Source organism: Schistocerca americana, unplaced genomic scaffold, assembly GCF_021461395.2.
Source record: "Schistocerca americana isolate TAMUIC-IGC-003095 unplaced genomic scaffold, iqSchAmer2.1 HiC_scaffold_49, whole genome shotgun sequence".
NCBI classification, from domain to species: Eukaryota; Metazoa; Arthropoda; class Insecta; order Orthoptera; family Acrididae; genus Schistocerca; species Schistocerca americana.
In genome coordinates this window covers 2,584,021-2,599,279 of record NW_025726225.1, presented here as the reverse complement: position 1 = coordinate 2,599,279, position 15,259 = coordinate 2,584,021, and the positions used below count along the sequence as shown (strand labels likewise).

At 40.2% G+C, this 15,259-nt stretch overlaps 1 protein-coding gene across 1 annotated transcript in view; it reads left to right on the top strand.

Annotated features, from left to right (window-relative positions):
• Positions 1-15,259, top strand: part of LOC124585256 (nascent polypeptide-associated complex subunit alpha, muscle-specific form-like) — a 33,820-nt gene that overhangs the window by 14,939 nt on the left and 3,622 nt on the right. The window contains exon 3 of the mRNA XM_047131384.1: positions 9,878-10,137. Within this exon, the coding sequence (XP_046987340.1) occupies positions 9,878-10,137 (260 nt within the window). The remainder of the gene's footprint in view (positions 1-9,877; positions 10,138-15,259) is intronic.

Below are 15,259 nucleotides of genomic sequence, written 5' to 3'. Positions count from 1 at the left end.
ATATCAAAAGCAAAATTATTAAGTAATGATAGATTAATAAGGCAGGCTAGTAACAAGTCCAGAATGATGAGGTAAAAAAAAAGAAAAAAATTTGGGTCAAACTAAAGAACAGGAAATCCATCTTAAAAATAATGAAAATATTCCCATAGAAAAAACGCCATGGCAAACAATGTAAACAATTATTTTGTTAATATTCCCCTTACTTTAAGCAACAATTAACAGTGATGTCTCCAATGGTAAATACCAGCATGATGGCAATCCCATCAGACGAGCATTAAGTTCTAAAAGTCATTAAATGCTTGAAATCCAAATTGTCCTCTGGTTTGGATGATGTACCTGTATCAATAATTAAAAAATTGCTCCACGTGTTGTCGAACCTATAGAGCACATAGCAAACTTGTCCCTTAGTGAAGAGATATTTCCGGATAAAATAAAATCTCTAAAGTGATACCTCTACACAAAAATGGTGACAGACATAAAATAGAAAATTACCAACCTATATCTCTCCTCCCATACTTCTCCAAAATACTTGAGGAATTTATGAAAATCAGGGTTACAAAATATCTAGAAAAACATAAACTAATAAATAACAGTCAACATGGCACAGTACAGAAACAGCCATATTGCACAGAAATAGTAAGAAATTTTGAGTCAAATAAACAGGTTGTTGGAATTAATCTAGATTTAGCCAAAGCCTTCAATACTGTGAACAATGTAATACTACTAGGGAAACTTGAAGCAATATGCATCAGGGGTACCGTTAAAAATTGGTTTGAATCCTATCTGCAAAACAGGTCACAAGTTGTTGAGCTGAGGTCATCCAAGAATCTTCACAATTTTAAACCCATATCTGAACCAAAACAAATTTAAATAGTTGTTTCTCAGGGCAGCATTCTGGGCCCATTGTTATTTCTAGTTTATATCAATGACATACAGGCTCCAGACAGCCCAGCCAAAATTCTACTATTTGCAGATGACACGAGTATCGTAATTAGTGATAAAAAAGAATCACTGTGTACTACAGCAGAAAAAATGCTCTCATACATACAGTCATGGTTTTATTCAAAAAGGGCTATCATGCTCCAATGTATTTACATCAGAGACAAAAATGGTAAAATAGGTCTAAGCAATAACCACACATGTAAATTACTAAGAAAGTACTTTGATCAATTTTTGAACTGTAGATAACTGAATTGTTACCTAGAATTTCCAGATATTTGAGGAAAACATGGAAGCAGATCTACCACCTACAGCAAACAAACAAATAACCAAACAAACAAAAACCCTGAAAAACAACAAAGCCAGTGGAGAAGAAATAAAATCATCTCAACCATAACTGGTGTCAAGCAGAAATGACAACTAACCTTCAGATTATGTCTGAAGAAATATGGGAAACTGAAAATATTCCAGAAGACTGGAAAGTGGCTCCTATCCATCCTGTGCACAAAAAAGTCATAGGCATTATCTAAATAATTGCACAGGTGTGTATCTGTTGCCAGTGGGCTGTATTATATTTTTAACAATATTACTAAACAAGGTAGAAGTAACACTTGACAGCCATTTGGGAGAATATCAAAGTGGATTTAGAAAGATCGAATCTGGCTCAGAACAGAATTTCAACTTTTAGTCCATACGAATTTTAAGACATAGTTTTAACATTTACAGGTTTTAGAAAAGCATTTGATTGACAGGTAAACAGTGGGTAAAGTGACTCAAGAACTTGGCATTACACTAAACTAGCAAACCTTATTCGTGAAACACCTACACACTGAAGCATAAATAAAGTTTTGGTGTGAAACACCTAAGGCACTCAAAATAACAGGTGAAATGCAGGGTGACAACATGTTTCCACGCCACCTCAACTGCATCTTAGAGGAAATAGTAAGATAATTGAAACAAAAGGCAAAGAACATAAGCTGTCACAATGAGACTGGAGACTTCAGGAAAAAGAGATACTGAAATTCAGTGTCTAGTATTTGCAAATGATTATGCCATTCTTTATAAAAATATAACAAATTCAGAAATACAAATCAACCTCTTAGAAGGAATACGTAACAAAGCAGCTTTAAAAGTTTCTGTAGGAAAAATGTTTTAGGGCAAACATAAAAAAATGACCCAGAAATCCTAGTAGCAGGTAATGAACTGATAAAGAGGGTTTATAAATTTAAATATTTGGGAGGAAAGATTCAAGGCAATGGCTTCAAAAATATTAGCTGTAGACAAAATAGTATGTAAAATGGAGAAAGCATATGATATAAACATGAACATTTACAACAAGGTGTGTGTGTCTAAAAATTTGAAAATACAGCACTACAGCACAGTAGTAAAACCAGAATGTCTCTATGCAAGTGAATGTTTAAGAAAAAGACCCAGCAGAATGATAGGATTTCAAGAAGAAAGTGTTGCAAATGGAAGCATTCCAAGGCAGGAAGAAGAAGAGGAAGACAGGGTCAGAATGGTCTGAGGAAGAAAAAAGGATAGATAGTGAAGACGAAGGAAACCTGGAAGAAGAACAAAGGAGGAAGCATTGAAATTAGTATGTGGTCATTAGATACCCCAAACAGAAAAACAAAAAGAAGAAGAATGTCTGTGATGTCATTAATATGAAACATCAATATCAAGGGCCCCACACACTTCCTTGGAGCACATCTACAGTTACATCTACAATGTTCCATACAGTTCTATGCAGTGTCCTATGTACCGATATATCTTCAGCCTTGTCACGAAGCTCATTTCATTTGTACATATTTTTTATTTAAACCACCCACCATCAATGCATTATGATGTTGGTACATCATTAGAACATTAAATGTTGGGAGCAAAAACAGAGAGACATCTTAAGTGAACACTGTGCACTGTGTTATTGTTACTTATGCAGCCGATACCAATAATGTAAGAGTGAGCACACAATGTATGCTTTAAGTCAGCCTTTCCCATCATCATCATGTTTTGTGTTGTTGGGGGCATTACATGTGATCTAAGACAAGTTCATATGCCTAGGGATCAAAGGATACAGTTGTCTTTTCCACCATTTTTACGAAGTACATTACCTTGTTCTCACTTAATGTGGACACATTCTTTTAGGTAAATTGTCATTCTATGAATATTATGTTGACACAAAGCACTGCTACATTTTAATTTAAAATGGCTAAGTTGGCAAAATGAGAACAGTGGAGTTTATGAATATGTGGTTTCAATGGTAACGTTTTCACCATGTATGGGGATAATGCCATGGGACAGAGCATGGCAAGGAAAGATATTCTAATTTAAAGGATGAGTGTTTTGACATTATTGACCCTCCATTTTCAGAAAGACCTTCAGCATTTGATGAAGATCGTCTGGATGCATTAATCCACGATGATGCACATCATTGCACTCAAGAACCAGAAAATGTGATGAAGTATGACCATTCCGTCACTGTGCAGCATTTGAATACAAAGGAGAAGGTTCAACAATAAATCATACGGGTACCACATGCCAAACCATATAAATCAGTGGTTGGCCGTATGTACATTACCCTCTTGCTTGTTCTTGATTAGTGGGTGAATACCACTGACCATTTCTAACCTGTATTGTTACTGATGACTAGAAATTTTGTTTTTATGCTAATGTAAGAGAAAGAACGGAAAGGAATGCTTTAGTCCAAACAGAGCAGCAGTGCCACATAGACATTTGAGCATCCACACAAGATAATGTTATGGATATTGTGCAGAGGTCCGGTGTTAGAATATTGCTGCGGGGTGTGGGAGCCTTACCAGGTGGGATTGATGGAGGACATCGAAAGGGTGCAAAAAAGGGCAGCTCGTTTTGTATTATCACGTAATAGGGGAGAGAGTATAGCAGATATGATATGCGAGTTGGGATGGAAGTCATTAAAACAAAGACGTTTTTCATTGCGGCGAGATCTATTTATGAATTTTCAATCACCAACTTTCTCTTCTGAAAGCGAAAATATTTTGTTGAGACCAATCTACATAGGTAGGAACGATCATCAAAATAAAATAAGAGAAATCAGAGCTCCAATAGAAAGGTTTAGGTGTTCGTTTTTGCCATGCGCTGTTAAGGAGTGGAATGGTAGAGAGATAGTATGATTGTGGTTGGATGAACCCTTTGCCAAGCACTTAAATGTGAATTGCAGAGTAATCATGTAGATTTAGATGTAGGTGACCATGTGGTGTACTACGAGTTGCTTGCATGAGGTGAAACTTTCCTGTTGGTATTTATTGTCAACAACAGACATCTTGCAGATATAGTTCCAGAAAAACATCCAGGAAGACTGTGTGAAGTGGTGCTATTCCACAGTAACAGTCACCAGCATTCTGCTAGACTGGCAACAAACACTATAGAACAACTGGGTTGAGAAGTCATTTTGCACCCACCCTTTTCATCTGATCTTGCACCCTCAGATTTCATCTTCTCTGCTCTCTGTTCAATGATCTTGACATACTTCCTTTGGAGTGGAAATACACTTTGAACATGGCTTTTTGCTACAAAACCACATGATTTCTACAGTTGTGGATCCAGAAAGTTATCCCAACAGACTGAAGTGAACAGCGAAACAAATTATATTATTTATGATGATTTAAGTCTCCAGTATGTATAGTCTGACTTTCTTAACTTGTAAGAAACACTACAGTGTTGTGCATCAGCCTAAGACGTTCGATTGGCCATGAAAGGGTTAATCTGGAAATAAGCAGTAAAAGGCTAAGCCAGGAATTACATTGTTGCGTTCTGTCCCTCTGCCAACCAGATAAATTGTCATAAACCTGCAGGCCAACTGCGTGAGGAGTTGTGGTGGACAGATTTAATGCAAATGTCATAGAGGTGATGGGGTGGCAGAGGGTGTAACATAGGAGGTACAGGTACAGGTACAGGTACAGGTACAGGTACAGGTACAGGCTAGTACTGAGGGAAGGATTGTGAAACTTAAGTTAAGGGGAACTCCAAAATTTTCAAATTAGGGAAGCTGGTATGGGAGTAGAGGGGGCGAGAGGAGTATGAGATGGGTCTCGAGAATGCAGTACACAAGTTGTGAAGCCACCAACAAGTCAGCCACCTTGTACTCAGTAGCATGTTGTCACCGGGTAGTCAACAACACTCTTGGCAGGCGGGCGATTGAGAGTAACTGTGGCACCCAGATGGGTCAGGCTATTTCACACATCAGTCAGGTGGCAAAATTCATTACTACTTATCGTAGTGTGCCTATTTGTAATGTTTGCTTAACATTACAATGACAAATTTCTAAATGTCAATTTGGTACTTAAAAATTTGTCTTTTTTCTCTTTGACCACATTTCCCTCACAATTTACCACAGTACACATTTTCAATGCAACTGCACATTTGTAACCAATCTTTCGTAGTTACAATAACACCGCCAATTTTCAGTATGAATTATGTATGACATAATTAACATCCAGTGTTAAGTTATAGTATAGAGTTTTTAAAAACTGTTTCACAAAAATTATTTAGCACACCACCAATGGAATATTAATGTCAAAGAAAAAGATGAAAAATAAAGTACCACATAATAAAATATTAAAGTCGTAACTTTAATGTGTAATTAAGCTACTGAAGAAAGCAAATATCTCACCTGCCAACAGCTCCTCCATCCTCAACTTCTGCGGCATCTGTAAAAATATTAAGAAGCTGAATAACTTTACATCAACAGAATTTGAGTGTAAATCAAACATCTTGATATGTGGCAGTGGTTGTCTTCTCACTGCACATGCTCATTTTAATGTCAAGAAGTTGCTAAATTAAAATAGTGATGGAGATAAGGAATCAGGTGCTGTGGCATGTACATACATGTGGAATTTTATAAAAGTGAGATTGGTGAAAACTGCATAATGATCCAAGTGAAGAACCACAAAATATTTTAATTTTAATTGTCTGAATTCATTACAGCTGCCATATACAGCCACTGTCACAGAGAAGGACAAAGGTGCCCACAAAAAGCAAGGCAACATTGGTGTTTGGAGGCTGGTGTAAGGACACTGCCAGTGACCGAAATAATGGTACAGCTTAGTTTGCTGGAATGAACACCCCTCATGAAAGGGGAAAGGAATAACAGACCATTATAAAATTACAGATTGTCACAGTTAGGAGATAGAGAAATTATGTCATGTACAATTCTGATAGTGTCTCCATTGGATTTCAAGTTACTGAGAACCAGCAGATCCCAAAGTGATGAGCCACAGCAGTTCACGTAGCACATGTCGCAAATGACATGCCATGTAGTGTAGCAGAGTTGTGGCTGCTTACAACTATGTGACTCACTTTCTTTTGTATTAGTAGTGTGATGTTGATAGGAAGCCATAAAGGCCACATGAATACCGAGAATCCTGATCGAAACACTTTAAACTATCTGCAAGTACTGTAATGACTGCATACCTACAAAACTGGAGGACACTGGCCTCAACAATACATTATGATTTTATGAGCTTTTTCTATTTAGGGGTGTACTAACGTGTTCCAGAGTGTTGTTGTGTTAGAGTAATTCTTCATCAAAGTTCATATTTTGGATTCCAACATGCTAATAGCTGCCCCAGTGGTAAGGAGGTTTAATGTGTCGAGGGTATGCCCACAGATACTTAACATGCGTGGCCAGCACATAAGTTTTCATTTCAATTGAGTCACACTACCCTGTTAGGGAGCTTCTTACAGATGCAAGCAGTTTGTTCAAGGTACATTGTTGGTTAGGGTTTGGATAGTTATTTTCTATGTATTTTGTGTTTATTAGCACATGCTCAGTTAGCCCCCAAACTACACTGAATAGCTCTTGTTGTTCACACTGCTACAGCAGACTGCAATGTGATTGAAATATAGCACTGTAGGCATCCAAATCGCTATTGATGGCATTCTCCTGTAAAAATGCATCGGTGGCAACTGGCATCAGTGTATCAGCCTCACTGATTTGTACCTGTACACACAGAACAAGTGAGACTTGTGTGTTTCATAGTGAATGACTAGTGGAAGCCACTTCATACTGTGGACAGTGTTAAGGTGATATGCAGAAAAGTATATCTAATTTACAAAGAAGATAGTGTAGGTGTCTTGAAGTGTACTATGTGACATTGGTAGCAATGATATATGGCATCATAAATCACAAATACTGTAACAGCCTAGCACATGTTCATAGCAACACTGCAGAGAGCAACAATGACAGCATGAAGAACCAGCATAAAGGTGTGGGAGTTTAAACAATTGGAAAATTTTATATCCAGCAACTAAAGGAACTATATGCCAATTTGGATACACAGCTTAACCAACAAAACTATCATCAACAAGTGTGGTACTCAGTACTGATGACTTAACATCAGGCATTCCTGTCAGGGACTGCTGTTACAACTTTTACAAGAAACTAATGTAACATTTACACAAAATCCAACTGCAGTGCAAATTTGGATTCCTTGACATGCATAAGGCAAGTCCTACATCACTTGGAGGGGAAAGGAAATTTCAAAACTGAAGTCTTTAAAGTAATCTGTAAGAGCACAGTTTGACAGAACTACAGGCAATGCATCATTATCCCATTTTGGTATACTCGAACATTTAATTGGGAAGCTGTTAGAGCAGTTGCTGTGGACAATTTTGAAGCAACTTTGTATTTTGGCCATGCATATCTCTGTGGTCATGGCTAACAGGGATGGAAGCTGATATTATGACAGCAGCAACACAATGTGACTAATGTGAACACATCCAATAAAGAGGAAACTGCAAATAAGAATTTTTTGTCGAGTAGTGACTTGAGTAAGAGCATAATTGGACTGGGGCAGCCCAACAACTAGGGTCCCAATGGCAGTCAAAACAAAGGAAATACAAGAAATTAAAATGGAAACAAAAAGTGGAAAAATAGGTAAAAACATCTGACTAAACACGGCCACAAATGTCCATAGCTCATTGAGGGGCTACAGCAGTGGTCTGGAATTAGTCCTCTGAAAGTGAACTAAATGGATTTTGGTCCACTCAGCTTGTGTCAGTTGCTAACAGGATGTGGCTTAACTTCCAGCACTGCAGTACCTCATGAGAAAGAAGTACTTTTATTCACTCTGTGAAGGCAGTACAGAATTCTCTGACCAGTCATTTGCACAGGAATTCTCTGACCAGTCATTTGCACAGAAGTTGCTGGTAGTGACTGCACTGAAGTCATTCCACGTGGTACTGTGTTACAATCATTACTGTATGCCTCCTACCAGATTTAAACACATGATAATGAATTTAATAATGGTTACAGAGAGCCAAGGATGCTTGCACAAGGTAGACCAGAGTGGAGAACTGCATCAAACCCCATTCGGACTGACAATAACAACAACAAGAACAACTGCAGTCCATAAACTGGGTGAGTATGAGCCTAACACCAAGTGGTGTTTACTTTACAAACTGATTTTCTGCTACATCAGTTCCATACTGACTTCCCTCCTACCTCCCTCCCACCCACCCTACCTCCCACCTTTCGCACTGCAGTTCTGCAAGTATGAAATGTCTGAGATGAGTGGCAGTATAGTTACTTCCCACTCACCAAATCTATCACTCTTACTGAAGGGTGCAGTGATGTAAGACAGATTGTGATTTAGTAAGCAAATTGAGTGCACGGTCTTGCTATTGTTAGGTAGCACTGATTGGGACAAATGACCGACAGTCGAGATCAGATGGCCTCTAACAAAGCTGTGTTTAGTCAGGCTGTGGAGGATGCATGGGGAAATTACATGATGCAGTGTCCACAGTTGCATTTTTCCTCCATTACATGAAGGAAGAACAATCTGTGGACAAAGTTCATTGCTGTAGCCCAGGATTCAGACAAGAAATAAACATGTTTTGTCCAACAGAAATTAAATGTCATATTGTTTCTTATTCTACATACAGCATGAGGAAACACATGTACTCCATCAAATAAATGCAGCATACAGACCAATTTCTATATACAAACACCATTTAGAAACTACAAATTATCCTACTGCCCTGTTTTCTTATTTGGTCATGAGAGACTTTCCAATTTGTAATTTGCCTGTGTGTGTGTGTGTGTGTGTGTGTGTGTGTGTGTGTGTGTGTGTGTGTATGTGTGTGTGAGAGAGAGAGAGAGAGAGAGAGAGAGAGAGAGAGAGAGAGAGAGAGAGAGAGAGAGAGAGAGAGAGAGAGAGAGAGATGTATTTTGCACATTTTTGGCCGAGGCTGATGGGTGGCAATAGAGTGGGAGAGAAATGAATTTGACATAACAAAAAATAGCCCTAAAAAGGGGCACTCTTGGTTTATTCATTTCATGTATGTAGGCAGAGAGCAAGTAAAGAGAATGTAATACTCAAAATATTAAATTAAAATAAATTTATTTCAGGTACAAGGATAATGCCAACTAGAACTAGCTCAAATTTCCTTCTCTCATCTTTGATATTTTTCCGTCACCAAGAGATTTTGTGCTGGCTCTCACTGGCAGAACACTGCACAGAAGAACAAGGAAAGAATGTAAAATGTTCTCAGTCCATAACATTTTATCCAGAATGCCTCTATTTCTGACTTCAGTCATGCACCCTGGCACTGAATCTGTGAGGCATTGGACCCATTTGTCAGAAGAAACAACCCCACCGAGGCTTCAAAAAAACCAGTCCATAAGAGCATCAGCTATAAATGGTGTGTTTCACAGCCAGTTCTCTGTGTGTTCGTGCTACTTACACACACATAATTTCCATTGTGTTCAAGTGAGCAGTCTCTCACAGCCAGTCCATTACATTAATGTCTATCTTGGACAGCTGCAGTTGAATGAGCAGACCTATACACAAGTGAATATTACTCCTGTAGCATGAATTCCCCTCCACAATATAGCATTCACACTAAATGCAGCACCACTTTCTTAAAAATGTGGGCATACGGACTGCTACTGAGGCAGGGGGAACCGACGCCCCCGGCGGGGGGAACCGACGCCCCCGGCGGGGGGAACCGACGCCCCCGGCGGGGGGAACCGACGCCCCCGGCGGGGGGAACCGACGCCCCCGGCGGGGGGAACCGACGCCCCCGGCGGGGGAAACCGACGCCCCCGGCGGGGGAAACCGACGCCCCCGGCGGGGGAAACCGACGCCCCCGGCGGGGGAAACCGACGCCCCCGGCGGGGGAAACCGACGCCCCCGGCGGGGGAAACCGACGCCCCCGGCGGGGGGAAACCGACAATCGGCTAGTACTACCTGTTGTCACCACTTATTTGCCATTATGTCTGGACCCTCACGGCTGCTAAACTACTGTTTGGTCTTGGTAAGACAACTTATCTGTGAAAAAATACATTTTTTCACATTGCATTCAGATGTAGCTCTGTGGCTGCCAGCCAGTGTAACATTTCCTCACTGAGTTCCTGTTTTATAGTGGATCATAGTGCGTGCAGTACAGCTTTCCTTGGCCCTCAACTAACTGCATCATTGGAACTGGGAAGTTGGTCACTCACTACAACTGCTTCGTATCTAGGGGAGGGATTAGTTGGCTCTTACAGGCAAGCTATGTGTTATCCTGCTGTGTGCTCAGTATCTTGAGCCAGGCATTCTGCTGATAGTGCCTCCTTCAACAAAATTCTTTAAAATTCTGTTTACAGTAGGGGTAGACTTCTGACATTCCAAAGATTCATCAATCACACAGGTTGATATTTTATCCAAAGTTCCCAATACTCAGGCAACTTCCACTCCCATAGTCACCCTTGGGGTGAATTTGTATAGCTTTAAAAATGCACGTTACTACCCCTTAATATTTGTCATGTCAACACAGGATACATAGAAATTCACGACTCTGCCAGATATGTGACAAGCATGGATGGAAAGCCAAATCATCTGCATACTGCAGACGTTTGCTTAACCTTGCACAGCTTACACTGAGGACAGGCCACATATTTGAACAAAATTTCCTTAAACATTTTTGCCATTTATCAGCATGACAAGAGAGAAATCAGCATTGGACTAATATGCCATTTCTGATGACTAACACCTCTGACAATACCTCAGTTACAGTCATCCACTCACAAGCAGCACCAGAGGAATATCACAGTCAAGCAAACATTAATGGTTTGAGTTGGAGCCAGGGCATGAGTAACGACAACCAAAGGTGTATTCATTTATTTCTTATGTCTGTTACTTGTAATTAGGGTCTCAGTGATGTTCTAAGGCCTTCCATGACATCTTCCACTGATCTGTGCCCGCAACTATTGTTGCTATGATGGTCTAACACAAGACTGCAACTCACCTCGCCATCATCTTCCTTATCTTCCCCTTCTCCCTGTTCCCGTTTTCAAGCACGATATGCAGTACACTAGGACTCCCATACAAGAATAACATTGTGTGATGAAAACCTGAATAGTATTGTAAACCCCGTGAAGAAATTTGATCTCTTTTTGCTGTAGAAATGTTTGTGGAAGCGCACTTCACAATGTTGATATTGTGCTGGACTATACACAAGCACTGTAATGGAAAGTGAAGTTATAGTTTGGCACATGTGACAGATGAGATCTGATGGAATATGATCAAATGTTTTGTTGCAACACTTTGCTTACCTAGGCCTGCAACTGGATGATACTGTGAATCATTAGTTTTACTGTTTCTATTCTTTGCCATGAGGTCTGGTTTGTGTTCAAATAATTATATCAAACTTGGCACCCATTCTACATCTACATCAGTAAAGGCACATAAGTGAGTACTTAAGATGCCAGCATCCAAGTTCAAATGCATCTGGAAGCTTAATTGTTGGCATTCTTTTTTCTGGTAGTTCATAATAGATCTAATAGATTATAGTTAATATTCTCTGACAAGTAGCTGACCCAGTAATGTTGATAACTAATTTGATAATGCTGCCTGCCCATTCATTAGAGCTTTAATGGCTGTATGTAGGTGCAAAAGTACATCATTATTTGTTCACACTTTGTCAAAGTACTCTGGGAAATTTTAACCACTGCTTTAAACATTTAAGGATGGTAAGTATTAAGTGTGGTTGTAGTAGTGTGTAATATTTCTTATCATGAACTGTTAAAGGTATCATGTTTCATTCTGTCTTTTAAGAAGAGCTCTTCAAATGTTGCTTTTGTTGTTGGTTATTTTCTCTATCATAAAACATTATAACTTTCATGACTTTAGCTACAGGTAGTTTAATAAATGTATCTGAAACAGAGTGAAGCCCATACACAACAAGAGCAGCTATTTCATTACTCAGACACACAATTCCATTATTTGCATAAATGTCAAAAAAATCTGTCTCTCTTTCTAGTGAATTTGCAAAAACAATTAAAAAATGGAAATGTGTAGCTTTGAACTCTGCACCTTCAAGTTACCGTGCAATGCTTCTATCATTTCACCATGGAGAATGGATTTGGGAAGAGCAGGTAATTTTGAGGCCATAACCTTCATTCTAAATCATGCAGAGATATATTTTCAAGCTGCAAAATGAAGAATATGAGTGGCAGTGGAAAACAAAAAACTTGTTGGTAAAACTGGTCTTCCATTCTTAGTTGCTTGAATGGTAGACAGTGAGCACTTAGAATCTGAATGCCAATAAATATACTAAGGCTAAGAGTGTGCTTATGTCAGTGATTTGAACCTTCCGAGAGTCAGGTCCATAACCTATGCAGTTAAGTAAGCGATCACTAGCATGAATACTGAGTTAGTATCAGACACCTCACATTTACCACACCAATGACACTCATCTCCCCGAGATCAATCCCTGGTCTGGTTTTTATGGCACTATTGCCAAATGGTCTGATCTTTCCAGGCTTTTGTCTAATATGGCACAATTGTTTGTTTGCTGATGAGTGTACACTGACCCCTACCTCAGCACCTCAATGCCTCGAGCCATCACAATTCTTCAGAAAAGAATTTAACAATACCATGGAAAGCACACAGGCACGACAAAAAAAAAAAAAGAAAAAAAACTGTAAGAAAGTGAGCTCTCAGTGAACAAGGCCTCTGTTATATATAGATAACATACACTCACATACTCACGCAAATGCAACTCTCACACACGTGATCACACTCTCTGGCAGCTGAAGCCAGGCTGCGAGCAGTTGCACATGATTAAACAGGCAATCACGTGGGGGTAAGGAGGAGGCTGGGACAAGGTGTGGGAGGGTAACAGGGTAGAAGTGAGCAACAGTAGATTGCTGGAGATGACCTGCAGGAGACAGGACATAATAAGGTTAAAGGCAATAGCAAAGAGGGTCACACTCAAAACAGTACCCTGAGGCACACCAACTTCCTGGTAAAGGTGTCTGACAAGGCAGTACCAACATTCCTTGAAAAATCAATACTTTAAAAATACCTGAAGGACATGGGGCATGTGGCCTCAGAAGTGCCACATGTAGAGAGATCAAGAATACCCATCCTTCAGAAGGTGTTTCAGGCATTCTGCAAATTTAAAAACACTGGCAGTGTCTGATATATCCACAGAAAACCATTCGCGACACACGTTGACAAAGTGATGAGATGGTCAGCTGCAGGACGGCCTGATCAAAATCCGCACAGTACAGTGGTCAGTGAATTGCCACACTCTAGTCACTATACCAGCCAGGCATGAATTACATGTTTCATCAGTTTGCAAACACAGCTTGTGGGAGAAATGGGGCAGTAACTAGAAGGAAGGTATTTTTCCGTACTGGGCTTGGGTATGGGTATGGGAATGACAGTGTCTTTATGCTGGCATCTGGCAAACGGCGCCCTCTGCCCAGATGCAGTTGTACATAAGAAAGAGCAAGTGCTTGCCCACAAAAGAAAGGTTTAGGAACATCTGAATGCAAACATCGTCCAGCACTGTGTTGGAGGATCGATAGGAAGTGAGAGCAAGTTCTCGCCCCCTCATACTAAAGGCAGCTTGTAGCACTCGCTAATCTGTCAAAATAAGGGTACTACCCAAGCCTCCTCCACTTGTTTCTGGTGGAGGAAGGCAGAATGATAGTGGGTGGAGCTTGAAATCTCCGCAGAATAGCAGCCCAATGGATCTTGGTCCTGCAGGGCCCATACAACAGATGAGGTAGTGGAACTGTTAGAAGAACTAGTTAAGGAATTCTAGCTAGATTTTTGCTATCCTGAAGGGTGCAACGACACTGTGCATGCAACTGTTCATAATGAATGCAGTTTGCCATCATAGAATGATGGTTAAAAACATGGAGAACACACCTCTGCATGTGAGTTGAGTCACAACACAGCTCAGTCAATCAAGGCACTGGGACATGGCACAGTAAAGATGAAGGGCGAGAATGGAATATTGTGTGGTGGTAATGATGGCATTTGTAAGATACTCTACCTGGCCATCACAACTGGAGAAATTATGTTACTCAAAGGGTGCCAGGGAACAGTAAATCTCTAGTCATCCCTAGAAAGTTGCCATTTGGGTGTGCATATATGTGGGGTAGGAGTCAGAAAATGGATAGCAAATGGTAAATGGTTGCTCGAGTACGTACTAGAGACAGTGATGAGATGATGGGCAAATTGGGCAGTGCAGGAGATTTCCAGATATGGGTAGGAGTGCATGTAGTTAAAAGGAAGATGGGTACTCCCACGATAAGGCAAATTAGGTTAAGGTGACAGAAGTTCAGCCTAGAGGGCACCTCTCTGTCAGGTTCTGGGAGATTTCCAAAGAGAATGGTGTGCATTACAGTCAACGAGCAGCAGAAAGGGGTGAGGGAGTTGGCCAGTAAGCTGGATGAAGAGTGTCCATGACACGGAATGACTGAGGGATGTAAACAGTACATATGGAAAAGTTCAGGAGAGGAATGTAAAACACAGACAGGAATAGCTTCAAGCTGGGTAGTCAGGGAGAAATGTTGACTTTGAACGTCCTTCCATATGAGCAGCATGACTCCCCTCTCTCCTCCTACGATATGGAATGCCATCTTTGGAGAGAGGGAGTCAAAGCAGGCTGGGAAGAAATACAAAAGCTCAAATCAGTCAGGAGGATGCAATTTTGTTTCCTGCAGGCAGAGAACTAGCAGAGGCTGCGATTCCAAGAGCAGCTGCAAGTCATCTTTTTGGATTGAAGGCCACTAATATTCCATTGGAATAATGTCATGATTAGGAAGAAGGAGGAGGAGGAAAGAGATGGAGAGGTGGCACCTCAGCGGCCATTCCTGTGTTACATTCTTGACTGCATTTACATAAACTTATGGCTCCTCTTTTTTGGTTTCTTAAACATTTTATTTTATCTGACACATTCCTGACCTTTATGATTTGTGCCACATATTGGTCCTAAACAACAAGATGTATGAAAAAGAAACCACTTACTGGATAAAGGACTGTTTGCCATGGTCATGGGA